Raw genomic sequence first — 17403 nt, forward strand, 5'->3', positions numbered from 1 at the left:
TCCTCCCACCTCTCCTCCAGCTCCCTCTTTGACTGCTTACAATCTGGCTTCTGATCTCACTATTCCAGTGAAACTGCCCTGACTAAAGTCACCAACGACCTACTAACTGCCAGATCCAAGAAAGACTTCTTTGTCCTAATTCTAGAACTGTCATAGTCCTTCGACACAGTAGACCATACCTTTTTGTCCCCACATTGAATCCTACGGTTTTCGGAAATGTTCATCAAATTAATCGATGAATAAATTTGGCGAATGTTTAATTATTCGGCGAACATTTCCGAGCCGAAAATTGAAATGTTCGCTCATCTCTAGACACGACCCTACTGACCATAAGAGCTTACAATCTACAGGAGAGAGAGAGAAGATCCCACTGACCATAAGAGGTTAGAATCTACAGAACAAAGAGGACTTTCTGACTATAGGCGTTTACACTCTATAGGAGAGAGAGGACTGCACTGACCAAAAGAGCTTACACTCTACAGAAGAAAGACTTATCCAGTGACATTGAAAATGGGAAAAGACTCTGCCGTATAAACTTAGCCTCACTGTGAACCGCTGATCTGTGATCATCCAGATACTGATCACCACAGTACAAGGTGTGATAATACGTAAGATGTTATAGCTGTAGGGTATTATAGGGCGGCCCATGCAGAAACACAAACAAGACATTAGCCCACACGATAATATTTCGGCAATGTGGGAAACGTTTTTTTTTTTTTTACTTGCGAACCGAAAATCGAATTGCAAGGTAAAACTATTTTCCTAAAATTTGTAGTTTCACGCAAATTTGAACAAACTCGATCCTCCTTGGAAAGGTCAGATCATATCTCTTGCAATACAGATTTATTAACTCCAATGAAATTCGATCATCTGGATTTCCGTGATGTAAACCCTCAGAAAGTAAAAAACCTTTATTGTAAATGTTACCTATTGAGAAGGGAACGAAGGCCTCGTTCTTTTTGAAATTTCCTTTAGAGTCAAGAAAGTGTTCTGGATAAAACTCATCTGGTTTCTCAAAGTAAGCTTTATCTCGGAGAACGGAGTGTAGCAGTGGAAAAACAACAGTGCCCTGAGGAATAGAATCAGTTATGAGGTATAAATCATATAAGAAAAAATGTACTATATAAAAATCCGCACATTGAACAAAAACATCTGTCAGCTCTCCAGTGTGGTGTAGTATATAGAGGATCTGTCAGCTCTCCTGTGTGGTGTAATATATAGAGGATCTGTCAGCTCCCTGTGTAGTGCAGTATATAGAGCATCTGTCAGCTCTACTATGTGGTGTAGTATATAGAGGATCTGTCAGCTCTCCTGTGTAGTGCAGTATATAGAGGATCTGTCAGCTCTCCTGTGTGGTGTAATATATAGAGGATCTGTCAGCTCCCTGTGTAGTGCAGTATATAGAGCATCTGTCAGCTCTACTATGTGGTGTAGTATATAGAGGATCTGTCAGCTCTCCTGTGTAGTGCAGTATATAGAGGATCTGTCAGCTCTCCTGTGTGGTGTAATATATAGAGGATGTGTCAGCTCTCCTGTGTAGTGCAGTATATAGAGCATCTGTCAGCTCTCCTGTGTGGTGTAGTATATAGAGGATCTGTCAGCTCTCCTGTGTAGTGCAGTATATAGAGGATCTGTCAGCTCTCCTGTGTGGTGCAGTATATAGAGGATCAGTCAGCTCTCCTCTGTGGTGTAGTATATAGAGGATCTGTCAGCTCTCCTCTGTGGTGTAGTATATAGAGGATCTGTCAGCTCTCCTGTGTGGTGTAGTATATAGAGGATCTGTCAGCTCTCCTGTGTGGTGTAGTATATAGAGGATTTGTCAGCTCTCCTGTGTGGTGTAGTATATAGAGGATCTGTCAGCTCTCCTGTGTGGTGTAGTATATAGAGGATCTGATCCATGTGGAGTATAATATAGAGGATCTGTCAGCTCTCCTGTGTGGAGTAGTATATAGAGGATGTGTCAGCTCTCCTGTGTAGTGTAGTATATAGAGGATGTGTCAGCTCTCCTGTGTGGAGTAGTATATAGAGGATCTGTCAGCTCTCCTGTATGGTGTAGTATACAGAGGATGTGTCCTGTTTGGTGTAGTATATAGAGGATCTGTCAGCTCTCCTGTGTGGTGTAGTATAAAGAGGATCTGTCGGCTCTCCTGTGTAGTGCAGTATATAGAGGATCTGTCAGCTCTACTGTGTGGTGTAGTATATAGAGGATCTGTCAGCTCTCCTGTGTGGTGTAGTATATAGAGGATCTGTCAGCTCTCCTGTGTGTTGCAGTATATAGAGGATGTGTCAGCTCTCCTGTGTGGTGTAGTATATAGAGGATCTGTCGAATCTCCTGTGTGGTGTAGTATATAGAGGATCTGTCAGCTCTCCTGTGTGGTGTAGTATATAGAGGATCTGTCAGCTCTCCTGTGTGGTGTAGTATATAGAGGATCTGTTAGCTCTCCAGTGTGGTGTAGTATATAGAGGATCTGTCAGCTCTCCTGTGTGGTGTAGTATATAGAGGATGTGTCAGCTCTCCTGTGTGGAGTAGTATATAGAGAATCTGTCAGCTCTCCTGTGTGATGTAGTATATAGAGGATCGGTCAGCTCTCCTGTGTAGTGTAGTATATAGAGGATCTGTCATCTCTCCTGTGTGGTGTAGTATATAGAAAATCTGTCAGCTCTCCTGTGTAGTGCAGTATATAGAGGATCTGTCCTGTGTGGTGTAGTATATAGAGGATCTGTCAGCTCTCCTGTGTGTTGTAGTATATAGAGGATCTGTCAGCCCTCCAGTGTGGTGTAGTATATAGAGGATCTGTCAGCTCTCCTGTGTGGTGTAGTATATAGAGGATCTGTTAGCTCTCCTGTGTGGTGTAGTATATAGAGGATCTGTCAGCTCTCCTGTGTGGTATAGTATATAGAGGATGTGTCAGCTCTCCTGTGTGGAGTAGTATATAGAGGATCTGTCAGCTCTCCTGTGTGGTGTACTATATAGAGGATCTGTCCCATGTGGAGTAGAATATAGAGGATCTGTCAGCTCTCCTGTGTGGTGTAGTATATAGAGGATCTGTCAGTTCTCCTGTGTGGTGTAGTATATAGAGGATCTGTCGGCTCTCCTGTGTAGTGCAGTATATAGAGGATCTGTCAGCTCTCCTGTGTGGTGTAGTATATAGAGGATCTGTCAGCTCTCCTGTGTGGTGTAGTATATAGAGGATGTGTCAGCTCTCCTGTGTGGTGTAGTATATAGAGGATCTGTCCCGTGTGGAGTAGAATATAGAGGATCTGTCAGCTCTCCTGTGTGGTGTAGTATATAGAGGATGTGTCAGCTCTCCTGTGTGGTGTAGTATACAGAGGATGTGTCCTGTTTGGTGTAGTATATAGAGGATCTGTCAGCTCTCCTGTGTGGTGTAGTATATAGAGGATCTGTCGGCTCTCCTGTGTAGTGCAGTATATAGAGGATCTGTCGGCTCTCCTGTGTGGTGTAGTATATAGAGGATCTGTCAGCGCTCCTGTGTGGTGTAGTATATAGAGGATCTGTTAGCTCTCCAGTGTGGTGTAGTATATAGAGGATGTGTCAGCTCTCCTGTGTGGAGTAGTATATAGAGGATCTGTCAGCTCTCCTGTGTAGTGCAGTATATAGAGGATCTGTCCTGTGTGGTGTAGTATATAGAGGATCTGTCAGCTCTCCTGTGTGTTGTAGTATATAGAGGATCTGTCAGCCCTCCAGTGTGGTGTAGTATATAGAGGATCTGTCAGCTCTCCTGTGTGGTGTAGTATATAGAGGATCTGTTAGCTCTCCTGTGTGATGTAGTATATAGAGGATCTGTCAGCTCTCCTGTGTGGTGTAGTATATAGAGGATCTGTCAGCTCTCCTGTGTGGTGTAGTATATAGAGGATCTGTCAGCTCTCCTGTGTGATGTAGTATATAGAGGATCTGTCAGCCCTCCAGTGTGGTGTAGTATATAGAGGATCTGTCAGCTCTCCTGTGTGGTGTAGTATATAGAGGATCTGTCAGCCCTCCAGTGTGGAGTAGTATATAGAGGATCTGTCAGCTCTCCTGTGTGGTGTAGTATATAGAGGGTCTGTCAGCTCTCCTGTGTGGTGTAGTATATAGAGGATCTGTCAGCTCTCCTGTGTGGTGTAGTATATAGAGGATCTGTCAGCTCTCCTGTGTGGTGTAGTATATAGAGGATCTGTCAGCCCTCCAGTGTGGTGTAGTATATAGAGGATCTGTCAGCTCTCCTGTGTGGTGTAGTATATAGAGGATCTGTTAGCTCTCCTGTGTGATGTAGTATATAGAGGATCTGTCAGCTCTCCTGTGTGGTGTAGTATATTGAGGATCTGTCAGCTCTCCTGTGTGGTGTAGTATATAGAGGATCTGTCAGCTCTCCTGTGTGATGTAGTATATAGAGGATCTGTCAGCTCTCCTGTGTGGTGTAGTAGAAGTTACTAGAATTTTTTTGAAGAACGTATATTAGTCGATCTTTGGCAAAAAAAAAACATATTTTTGCTCTCTTAAGACATTTGTACCTTTCCCTCTCCAAGGTAATGGGACAATTTTTACATTGGCCATTGCCTTAGGTGGGTTCCAATTTGAAGAAATCAGATATAAAGCTAAGATTTGCTTTTTACCTTAGGAATTAAATACCCTCTGAATGTGATATCTTCAGTAGCTGCATGTGGAAGATTATGAGGTATAATATCCCCATACCGCTGAATCTCATGAATGACGGCGTCTGTATATGGCATTTGCTTTCGATGCTCCATTTGAGGTTGGGCCGATCCGATCACTCGCTCAATTTCAATGTGAACTTTCTCTGCCAAGGAAAGGATAACATGACACTTATTATTCATGTCTACACAGTAAAGATCACCAAATACATCTTATCACCCACCCATGTGATGCTTACTATAAGAAGTACCTACTGCCGGTCAGGTCTATAGACCAACATGAGCATTGTGCGACTCCGCATGGCAATGGTTCAAGCTGACCTCCATAATAAAGTATGTAATGCATGAAGTAATTTCATTTTCAATGTTTGCCAGTAAAATCTGTCCATCCCATATAGACGAATAGAATAAATGACTAATACTACTAGGAAAGTCAAGATTTACTGGAAAGAATTCCTTGTCTTCTGTAAAAGAAGGAGAAGAAGCAAAGTCACCGAGCAATGCTCCTACAAAGTAAAGAAAGGTTAGTAAAGCCGAATAGAGAATAAATTCATTTAAAATACTGTAATAACAAAGTTGTTAGATTTTTTCACCATAGTAGTCATTTTAAGTTAAAAAATAATTTCTTACGTTGAATTTCCGGGTATTTTATCATCAGCAGAAGTCCCCATCTCAGGGTGGTTGATGTGGTCTCCATTCCAGCAGCAAACAGGTTTCCTACCAGTACCGTTAAGTTTTCATTGTGATAATACTCGGTGGACTCAGGTTTTCCCTGAAAGTAGGAAAAGAACAAAATCCTATTAAACACTGAATTTTGTGTTGTCCTTGGCAGTCTTTCAAATAATATATCCAAATTTACATGAAGAATTATAAAAATAGAATAACTTCTTTTCCGAAAACAGCAGCAGATCTGTCCACATGTTATGTTAGGTGTCACGGTTCAGTCTCAATCACCTGAATTGAAATGAGATAAGCTATGTTCACATGTTGTTTTTTTTGCTGCGTTTTTTTCTGCATCCAAAACCTGATCTCTTGACATTAAAAAAAGCTGGTTTGCAGCATTTTTGCCGCGTTTTTGGTGCAGATTATATGTGTCATTTGTCTACAGTACATGTTTAATAAATTTAGTTTCATTCACCAAAGCAGCAGCAGAAATGCAGCAAATATGCATGGATACAAATTTTTCCAGCGTTTTTGCACGTTCTTATTTACTTCTAGGTGAAAAAATACTGCAAAATTGCTGCAAAAATGCTGAAAGAGTTGACATGCTTCAGTTTTCAAGTTCGCAGCAGCAGTTTTCCAGTTCATTTAGGAAAAAAAAACAATTTTCTACTGGTAGCTGCGCTCTAAATTTTGTGGCAACATCATTATGCCGTGAACAGAAATCAGCAATTTAGTCAGCTGCAGCCACTATTTCATTGAAGTTTTTATGGCTGGCAAAATCTTAAAAAACAAACACAAAAAAAGTAATATCCCACTACACATCTGTCCCGAAACTTCCGGTGCCTCTGCAGTCTGGACCCGATGTCTGGCTCTCAGGACATCTTCTTTCCAGAGTCGCATACCGGTATCTTCACTCAAGAACAGGATTCCCATCTGTACCTGACACGCCCCCTGGGCGGTGGGGTACTCGGTGCCAGGCCGGTCGGTGCAGGGGATGCCACAGTGGCAGTGACCCGGTTCGTGACCCAGGGCGGTCAATAAAAGGGGATTTATAGTTTTTATAGTTTATTGTTCGTGACGCCACCTGTGGTATGTGGCTATATGGGCCTCCGCTGCGATGCAGATGCTCTGGAGCTGATGATGACACAGCAGAGTTGATTCAGCTCTCCACAGGCAGAGCTTAGCTCCAGGGCAATGCTGTGATGTTATAGATGAGGTAGATGTTGCTGTGCAGTGTAGTGCAGGGGATGGCGCAGATAATAATTCCAGGACACAGTGGGGTGCAGTCTTCAAGGTTTACGCACAGTTGCTGTGTAGTGCCCCGAGGGTTCGGCCGCTACAGAGGTATTGCATCTCAACCAGATGTGCGATATCTCACTTCCAGGTAAGGATGGAGTGTGGATCAGGACCCCGACACCTGCATGCATTACACCACATTTCCGGGGGGCAGGGCGACCGATATGCTCCAAGTAGAGCACGACAGTCCCTTTCCCTGGCTGGAGTGGGGGGAGGGAACACCGAGGAAGGGGGGATCCTGTAGTGCATAGGAGGGAGAGGGCAGTTCCTGGGTGCACCTAGCGGGAGGTATAAAAGGTGGGCACCATCTTAGTTCAGTCAGTTCAGTAGTTGGGAGAGGAGGAGGCAGGGAGCAGAGGCTCTGCATGGGCTCTGCTCCGCTGGCAGGCCGGAGAGAGAGCCAGAGCCAGGAGGAAGGAGAAGGAAGGAGAAGGAAGGAGAAGGAATGAGAAGGAAGGAGAAGGAAGGAAGAGGAGCGGAGGAGGCTCCAGGAACAAGGAACGAAGGGACCCCAGGAGTGTGGACCGGCGAGTCGCCACCGCACGCCCGAATCTACCTGCTTAGAAGGGTCAGGCCAAAGGGGGAGACCGGTCCCCGAAACTAGTGGAGGCGGGGAACTACCCTCAGCTAGAAACCGGAGGCTGTGACTAGTGTTGAGCCACCCCCGTAGTGTTCGGGTTCGGTTCGGTTCGTCGAACACCGGGATGTTCGAGGAACTGTTCGTCGAACTGTTCGTCGAACACCGTCGAACACCGTTAAAACCAATGGCAGGCAAACAAAAACACATAGAAACACATAGAAAACACCTTCAAAGGTGTCCAAAAGCTGACAAACTGCTCAGAAGACGCTTTCTTTAAAAAAGCCGGCCGGCAATTCAGCAGCGGCATACACCGGTACCCGACAATTTAGACAAGAAGGAATAGAGCCTCACACATAGATTAGATAGATAGAAACATGTCAGTCACATATATATGAAGTACAGTGACAGTGTTGCTTACTGTACTTGTCATTTAGTGTAAAGGATTTATTAAAAAATATAATAGTGTTTTCATGCACTGTCTCTTTAAAAAAGCCGGCCGGCAATTCAGCATCTGTACCCGACAATTTATAACAGACAGAATAGAGCTTCACACATAGATTAGATAGATAGAAACATGTCAGTCACATATATATGAAGTACAGTGACAATGTTGCTTACTGTACTTGTCATTTAGTGTAAAGGAGTTATTAAAAAAAATAATAGTGTTTTCATGCACCGTCTCTTTAAAAAAGCCGGCCGGCAATTCAGCATCTGTACCCGACAATTTATAACAGACAGAATAGAGCTTCACACATAGATTAGATAGATAGAAACATGTCAGTCACATATATATGAAGTACAGTGATAGTGTTGGTTACTGTACTTGTCATTTAGTATTAAAATAAAGGATTTATTATTAAAAAAAATTGGCGTGGGGTACCCCTTAATTTTAGTCTCTAGCGGAGGTTAAGCAGACAGCTGGGGCAGATGTTTGAAGCCTGGGAAGGGGGTAATACCCACGGAGCTTCCCAGGCTACTAATATGAGCCCCCAGCTGAATACATAGCCTTTACTAGCTATTAAAATGGGGGACCCCCCAAAAAAAATGACGTGGGGTCCCCCCTAATTTAATAGCTAGCAAAGGCTAGGCAGACAGCTGGGGGCTGATATTAATAGCCCAGGAAGGGAGCCATGAATATTGGCCCCCTCCCAGGCTAGAAACACCAGCCGTCAGCCGCCCCAGAAATGGCGCATTCATAGGATGCGCCAATTCTGGCACTTAGCCTCGCTCTTCCACGCTGCCCTGGTGCGGTGGCAGGGGGTAATAGGGCTGGGGTTGATGTCAGCTTATAATGCCAGCTGACATCAAGCCCAGGTTAGTAATGGAGAGGCGTCTATAAGACACCCCCATTACTAACCCCATAGTCAAAGTTAAAAGAAAACACAAACACCCAGAATAAAGTCCTTTAATTGAAATAAAGACACAATCCTTTATTGTTCTAATTTAAACCATACTTACCATCACGCCCATTCCAGCTGAAGCCAACGATCTCCTGCAATAAAAGAAAAATAATAAAGCAACATCATCCTTACCTTTCATTGGTTCCCACGACAGCTTCAGCTCTGCTACATCGAGATGACAGGCTGGACCGCAGCAGAACGCTGCCATCCAGCCTGTCATCCCGCAGACACTGAGAAGTGCAGGCATGCTTGCGCTCTGCAGTGTCTGGCTGTGACGGCATAAAGATGAGACGAGTTCATGTCCAATGAACTCGGCGCACCTCATGCACGTCACTGACAGCGTGGGAAAATTCTCACGCTGAAGCGCTGAGTGCAGGAGAATTCTCCCACGCTGTCAGTGACGTGCATAAGGTGAGCTCATGTCCAATGAACTCAGCTCACCTCCTGCACGTCACTGACAGCGTGGGAGAATTCTCCTGCACTCAGCGCTTCAGCGTGAGAATTCTCCCACGCTGAATCGCTGAGTGCAGGAGAATTTTCCCACGCTGTCAGTGACGTGCATAAGGTGAGCTCATGTCCAATGAACTCAGCTCACCTCCTGCACGTCACTGACAGCGTGGGAGAATTCTCCTGCACTCAGCGCTTCAGTGTGAGAATTCTCCCACGCTGAAGCGCTGAGTGCAGGAGAATTTTCCCACGCTGTCAGTGACGTGCATGAGGTGAGCCGAGTTCATTGGACATTAACTCGGCTCATCTGGATGCCCTCACAGAGAGACACTGTGGAGCGCAAGCAAGCCTGAGCTTCTCAGTGTCTGCGGGATGACAGGCTGGATGGCAGCGTTCTGCTGCGGTCCAGCCTGTCATCTCGATGTAGCAGAGCTGAAGCTGTCATGGGAACCATGGAAAGGTAAGGATGATGTTGCTTTATTATTTTTCTTTTATTTCAGGAGATCGTTGGCTTCAGCTGGAATGGGCGTGACGGTAAGTATGGTTTAATTTAGAACAATAAAGAATTGTGTGTTTATTTCAATTAAAGGACTTTTTTCTGGGTGTTGTGTTTTTTTTAAATACTTTACTAGAAATTCATGGTGGTCATGTCTAATATTGGCGTGACCCCATGAATTTTGGGCTTAGGGCCAGCTGATAATGCCAAGCTGGCCCAAACCCCTTTATTACCCAGTGAGCCACCGCATCAGGGCCCTGGATGAGTTGGGTACAGCGCCAGAAGATGGTGCTTCTATGAACGCGCCATTTTCCGGGGTGGCTGCGGACTGCAATTTGCAGCGGGGGGGGCCCAGAAAGCTTGGGCCTCCCTGCGCTGCAGATTCCAGCCCCCAGCTGCCTAGTTGTACCTGGCTGGACACAAAAATAGGGCGAAGCCCCACGTATTTTTTTTTTAATTATTTCATGAAATTCATGAAATAATTAAGAAAAAAAGGCCTTCCCTATATTGTTGTGTCCGGCCAGGTACAAATAGTCAGCTGGTGGTTGGGGGCAGCCCGTTCCTGCCTGCTGTACCTGGCTGGACACAAATATAGTGCGAAGCCCCACGTCAATTTTTTTTTAATTATTTCATGAATTTCCTGAAATAATTTAAAAAAATTGAAGTGGGGCTTCGCACTATATTTGTGTCCAGCCAGGTACAGCAGGCAGGAACGGGCTGCCCCCATCCACCAGCTGCCTATTTGTACCTGGCCGGACACAACAATATAGGGAAGGACTTTTTTTCTTAATTATTTCATGAATTTCATGAAATAATTAAAAAAAATTGAAGTGGGGCTTCGCACTATATTTGTGTCCAGCCAGGTACAGCAGGCAGGAATGGGCTGCCCCCAACCACCAGCTGCCTATTTGTACCTGGCCGGACACAACAATATAGGGAAGGCCTTTTTTTCTTAATTATTTCATGAATTTCATGAAATAATTAAAAAAAAAATACGTGGGGCTTCGCCCTATTTTTGTGTCCAGCCAGGTACAACTAGGCAGCTGGGGGCTGGAATCTGCAGCGCAGGGAGGCCCAAGCTTTCTGGGCCCCCCCCGCTGCAAATTGCAGTCCGCAGCCACCCCGGAAAATGGCGCGTTCATAGAAGCGCCATCTTCTGGCGCTGTACCCAACTCATCCAGGGCCCTGGTGCGGTGGCTCACTGGGTAATAAAGGGGTTAGGGCCAGCTTGGTATTATCAGCTGGCCCCAAGCCCAAAATTCATGGGGTCACGCCAGTATTAGACATGACCGCCATGAATTTCTAGTAAAGTATTTAAAAAAAACACAACACCCAGAATAAAGTCCTTTAATTGAAATAAACACACAATTCTTTACTGTTCTAAATTAAACTATACTTACCATCACGCCCATTCCAGCTGAAGCCAACGATCTCCTGCAATAAAAGAAAAATAATAAACCAACCTCATCCTTACCTTTCCATGGTTCCCACGACAGCTTCAGCTCTGCTACATCGAGATGACAGGCTGGACCGCAGCAGAACGCTGCCATCCAGCCTGTCATGCCGCAGACACTGAGAAGAGCAGGCATGCTTGCGCTCCTCAGTGTCTCGCTGTGACGGCATCCAGATGAGCCGAGGTCATGTCCAATGAACTCGGCTCACCTCATGCACGTCACTGACAGCGTGGGAAAATTCTCACGCTGAAGTGCTGAGTGCAGGAGAATTCTCCCACGCTGTCAGTGATGTGCATGAGGTGAGCTCATGTCCAATGAACTCAGCTCACCTCATGCACCTCACTGACAGCGTGGGAAAATTCTCCTGCACTCAGCGCTTCAGCGTGAGAATTCTCCCACGCTGTCAGTGACGTGCATGAGGTGAGCCGAGTTCATTGGACATGACCTCGGCTCATCTTTATGCCGTCACAGAGAGACAATGTGGAGCGCAAGCATGCCTGCTCTTCTCAGTGTCTGCGGGATGACAGGCTGGATGGCAGCGTTCTGCTGCGGTCCAGCCTGTCATCTCGATGTAGCAGAGCTGAAGCTGTCCTGGGAACCATGGAAAGGTAAGGATGAGGTTGCTTTATTATTTTATTTTTATTGCAGGAGATCGTTGGCTTCAGCTGGAATGGGCGTGACGGTAAGTATGGTTTAATTTAGAACAATAAAGAATTGTGTCTTTATTTCAATTAAAGGACTTTATTCTGGGTGTTTGTGTTTTTTTTAACTTTGACTATGGGGTTAGTAATGGGGGTGTCTTATAGACGCCTCTCCATTACTAACCTGGGCTTGATGTCAGCTGGCATTATAAGCTGACATCAACCCCAGCCCTATTACCCCCTGCCACCGCACCAGGGCAGCGTGGAAGAGCGAGGCTAAGTGCCAGAATTGGCGCATCCTATGAATGCGCCATTTCTGGGGCGGCTGACGGCTGGTGTTTCTAGCCTGGGAGGGGGCCAATATTCATGGCTCCCTTCCTGGGCTATTAATATCAGCCCCCAGCTGTCTGCCTAGCCTTTGCTAGCTATTAAATTAGGGGGGACCCCACGTCATTTTTTTGGGGAGGTCCCCCATTTTAATAGCTAGTAAAGGCTATGTATTCAGCTGGGGGCTGATATTAGTAGCCTGGGAAGCTCCGTGGGTATTACCCCCTTCCCAGGCTTCAAACATCTGCCCCAGCCGTCTGCCTAACCTCCGCTAGAGACTAAAATTAAGGGGAACCCCACGCCAATTTTTTTAATAATAAATCCTTTATTTTAATACTAAATGACAAGTACAGTAACCAACACTATCACTGTACTTCATATATATGTGACTGACATGTTTCTATCTATCTAATCTATGTGTGAAGCTCTATTCTGTCTGTTATAAATTGTCGGGTACAGATGCTGAATTGCCGGCCGGCTTTCTTAAAGAGACGGTGCATGAAAACACTATTATATTTTTTAATAAATCCTTTACACTAAATGACAAGTACAGTAAGCAACACTGTCACTGTACTTCATATATATGTGACTGACATGTTTCTATCTATCTAATCTATGTGTGAAGCTCTATTCTGTCTGTTATAAATTGTCGGGTACAGATGCTGAATTGCCGGCCGGCTTTCTTAAAGAGACGGTGCATGAAAACACTATTATTTTTTTTAATAAATCCTTTACACTAAATGACAAGTACAGTAAGCAACACTGTCACTGTACTTCATATATATGTGACTGACATGTTTCTATCTATCTAATCTATGTGTGATTCTCTATTCCTTCTATTCTAAATTGTCGGGTACAGATGCTGAATTGCCGGCCGGCTTTTTTAAAGAGACGGTGCATGAAAACACTATTATTTTTTTAAATAAATCCTTTACACTAAATGACAAGTACAGTAAGCAACACTGTCACTGTACTTCATATATATGTGACTGACATGTTTCTATCTATCTAATCTATGTGTGAAGCTCTATTCTGTCTGTTATAAATTGTCGGGTACAGATGCTGAATTGCCGGCCGGCTTTTTTAAAGAGACGGTGCATGAAAACACTATTATTTTTTTAAATAAATCCTTTACACTAAATGACAAGTACAGTAAGCAACACTGTCACTGTACTTCATATATATGTGACTGACATGTTTCTATCTATCTAATCTATGTGTGAAGCTCTATTCTGTCTGTTATAAATTGTCGGGTACAGATGCTGAATTGCCGGCCGGCTTTCTTAAAGAGACGGTGCATGAAAACACTATTATTTTTTTTGATAAATCCTTTACGCTAAATGACAAGTACAGTAAGCAGCACTTTCACTGTACTTCGTATATATGTGGCTGACATGTTTATATCTATCTAATCTATGTGTGAAGCTCTATTCTTTCGGTTCTAAATTGTCGGGTACCGGTGTATGCCGCTGCTGAATTGCCGGCTTTTCATGTTTCACTGTTGGCACTGTTCCCATCGATTTGGGCAATCACTGTAATGCCACAACCACCATGGCTGTGGCATTACAGTGAGTGGCAGACAATCCCTGCATGATTGGTGCTCTAAATAGCGCCAGACATGCAGGACACGCTTTTGGTGCACGAACAGTTATCGAACATAACCTCGAACAGCCGAATTTTTTGCAAATCGTTCGGGTTCGTCGAACAACTCGAACACCGCCCAAAACAGCTCGAATTTGAGATTGGCGAACAGTTCTAGTCGAACACCGCTCATCTCTAGCTGTGACATTTCATGTGGCGCAGCCCCTCGCTACACCCGCTAGGAAGGCACCACATAGGGTCAGGGAAATTGGCGCCGAGTTTTACCAGAGAAGGCCCGAGGCAGCCGGACAGAAGCGAGGTCACTGGCGAGGTATGACAGGCCAGAGAAAGGACACACAAAGGGGGGTCCTGTGAAACGCTCCAAAGTTATCTGGGAGTAGGCTGAGCCCCTCACCTGGTGAACACAGTGCGACGTGGGACGTTATGACCAGCTGTAGTAACGTGGATAAAGAACTGTGAGTAACTACCCTGGACTGCATTACAGGGCTCTGTGTCGTTACTGCTGCTCCCACGCACCATCACCCCCAACTTCCACACTTGCTGCCCTGAGGCTATACTCCTCCCGTGGGGAGTTATACTACCCCCTGCTGCACCCACAACACCAGCCTCAGTGGTCTGCCCTGCAGCGGCAGTTCACTCTGACCGCAATCCACTGGTGGCGTAGTCGGACATTTAATATCATAAAACCCTATAAATAGACTGCCATTTGGGTTGACCGCCCTGAGCCACGGGACCAGGTGCCCGCCATGCAAGGTCTACAACCCCCAGCATCCGTATCGGGTCCAGTTCCGGGTATCCCCACACACACGCGACCCAGGGGGCGCGTCAGTTGAACTCCAGGTTACCAGTACCAGGATAACCTCCCACGTAGTCATGCGTTCACCAAGGAAGGGGTTCAGCAATCTCTCAAGTAACTCAGGAGCACTTAAACGGGTCCCCGTTCTATGTGCCTTCCTCAGTCATCTTCCTACGCTGGCTCTCACCCTCCTGCCCTGCGCCTCGCAAACAGCGTCCCAAGCGAGCAGCCTCTGATCTTGTTGGGTGACCTGCAGTCCCCTGGACCCTATGCGGCCACCTTTTTGGCGATATAATTGTGGTAGTGGGCAGCTGCACCTTGAAAGTACAGTAGCCTCCGGTTATCTAGCTGAGCCTTGTAGTTCGCCACTAGTTAGTGGCCAGTCCCCTCTGCGGCCTGATCCCTCCACGTCCGTGTAGATTCGGGCGCACGGGTGGCTTCCGCACTCGCCGTGCCTCTGGGATCCCCTCTGTTCCTGGAGCCTTCTCCCTGCTCCCTTTCTCTCTCACTCTCTCCTCCTGGGCCTCTCAGACTAGGCCCGACTCCTCTCTCTCCACTCAACTCCTGCTCCAAGCACTGGAGCCAGGAGCCTGGACCCTCCTCCACTGCTCTCCTAAGCAGGACTGGCTGCTTCTAGATGGTTCCATTCCTTCTCATACTCCCACTGAAGTGCTCCCCTAAACTCCTTCCTCCACCCACACCCACTACATGGTTCCACCCTCCAGCTAGGGACCAGGGACTGTTCTCTCCCTTATGAGCAATCTCGCCCTTCCCTCTGAAGTGGAGTTTAATGGATGCAAGTGTGTGGGTCCCGGGCAGTACTCCCTCCTTACCTGAGAGTGGGATACCACACCTCTGGGTGAGATGCAGTACCTCTGCGGTGACTGAACCCGCAGGGGCGCCCCATAACCATGCCTCGGAGGTCACAGTGGGTCAGAACGTGGGTCACTGCTGGGAAATCCTGTTGTAGCATGAAAACACCAGCGTGTAACTGCATAAAGAGGAAAGAAACCTTGACGACCAGATGAGCAGGCAGTGAGCATCGGAGGCAGTGTGCTAGGATATGTGGATATTAGAGGTTTTTTTTTACTTTTCTTCATGTTGTTTATTATGCTCTGGAGTCTGGAGAGACAACAGAGCCTCATAGTTAACATGAAGTTTGGCAGTCAATTAACTTTGCTGCATATTGAATTTTCCAGTAAAATCCACACAGTTTTGTGAATTCATCTGTAGAAAGAACAATTTTTGAAATTGAATTTTGCTAAAAATTTTGCACCATTTGGTTTTCATAAGATCTTCTTTTATAGGTTTCACCATACATACAGGTTTCACCTGTTCCATTTCAAATATGTTAGTACCCTCACTGCAGTTTCTTATTAAAAAAACAACAAATAAATCTGTACTCACATTCCCCCAGACCACCGGTGAGTCACTGCCGCTGCTCCCAATGTCTGCCAATGGCTGCGGGGCTGATGTCTCATCAATAGCCAATGACTGCACTCAGCGACTCAAATGGGAATGCCCAATTCAGTCATTGAGATCAGCAATTGGCTGCTGTGCTGTCCATATGAAGTTAGCGCCGTAGCCAAGAGTAGCATCGGTAGAGACTCGCCATGTGGACTCAGGGAAGGTGAGTGTTTACTTATAAGAAACGGCAACAAGGGTAAAAATTTTAAGGGGTTGTCCAGTCTAAAATGAAAAGTCTGCAGTCACACAGAGTTCAGAATCTCCCCGGCGCACACACTGTCCGCTGCAAGGATTCGCCAGTTTCTGAGTCGGTAATGGCGGTGATGTATGTGACATGCATGCTTCAAGGCAGAAGTCGTCTAGTGGGCGTTGGCCTCGCTCCATACAAGTGTATGGAGCAAGGGCGTGATCGCCTAGTGGGCACGACCGTCCAGTGGATGTAGCCATCTAGTGGGTGCGGCCTTGCTCAATACACTTACATGGAGCAAGGCCGCCCGAACTACATGGTTTCTGACCGGTAGTATGCTCCTGCCCGGTAGCCGTTCCCGGCTCAGAAACCGGCGAATCCTCGAAGTGCACAGTGAGTGCGCTGTGGGGATTTAAATGTCTGCAGTCACAAAGAATGACTGCTGACTTTTCATTTTAGACCAGACAATCCCTTTAATTGAAGGGAGCAACCACTTTAATAGCCAGTTTGTAAGTGACCTCATTCCGATGGAGGGTGTGCAACTCTTTTATCTGTCTGTTTCTCAGCTCCTTTCTGCTAATTTATGACAATATGAAAGTTGAGCTGAACTTTGTCATAAAGCAGCTGAGGGGATCTCAGAAAAAGACAAATAAAAGAGTTACAAATTCTCAGTCAGAATGAGCTCACTGATAAATTCATAGTTACCCAATTCTGCAGTCAGCAATCAGCAAGGAAACAAAAAACTGTAAAATACAAACTTTTAGGAATCCCTACGGCAAATTAATTTTAACCCAATGTACAACATTTAATCTCTTTTAATGTGTCCTATAGGAACAAGTACCATATTATCTGATTTTCTGGATTGCACATTCCATTTGCATATATTATTTTTTATGCTTAATTACTAGTGTTAAGCGAGCATGCTCGCTACTGCTCGGTACTCGCCCGAGCAGCTCATTGTCCAAGATGCTCGGCTCTCAGCAAGTACTTCCGGGATGCTCGGCAGAAGCTCGAGTCCCCATCCCGCATGTTTGGTGTTGTTTTAACAGCGAATAAACATGCAGGGATTGTCTGCCACTGAATGTAATGCTACATCCATGTTGATTGTGGCATTACAGTGATTGGCTGGCCATATAGCGTCATCAGGTCTATATCAGACCCGGTGACCTTATACTCATCACATTCTACCCTTCAGACAGGCAGAGTAGGTAAAGGTGCTGCTGAGCAAGGGAGAGAATTGGCGGTTTATTAGTTAGGTATACAGTGGGTACGGAAAGTATTCAGACCCCTTTAAAGTTTTCACTCTTTGTTTCATTACAGTCATTTGTTAAATTCTAAAAACTTCATTTTTTTTCTTATTATAGTACACACTGCACCCCATCTTGACTGAAAAAAAA

The 17403-nt window shown here is 45.5% G+C and overlaps 1 protein-coding gene across 4 annotated transcripts in view; it reads right to left on the reverse strand.

Annotated features, from left to right (window-relative positions):
- The window catches only part of LOC141258841 (cytochrome P450 2C14-like), a 71481-nt gene that overhangs the window by 12913 nt on the left and 41165 nt on the right, over positions 1-17403 (reverse strand). For all 4 annotated transcript variants that reach the window (XM_073674008.1, XM_073674010.1, XM_073674011.1 and 1 more), the window contains 3 exons: positions 5281-5422; positions 4612-4796; positions 928-1069 (listed from right to left, as the gene is read on the reverse strand). In XM_073674008.1, the coding sequence (XP_073530109.1) occupies positions 928-1069; positions 4612-4796; positions 5281-5422 (469 nt within the window). The remainder of the gene's footprint in view (positions 1-927; positions 1070-4611; positions 4797-5280; positions 5423-17403) is intronic.

Source organism: Phyllobates terribilis, unplaced genomic scaffold (genome assembly GCF_046119375.1).
Source record: "Phyllobates terribilis strain yellow unplaced genomic scaffold, ASM4611937v1 Scaffold_3__8_contigs__length_932513732, whole genome shotgun sequence".
Taxonomy (NCBI): domain Eukaryota; kingdom Metazoa; phylum Chordata; class Amphibia; order Anura; family Dendrobatidae; genus Phyllobates; species Phyllobates terribilis.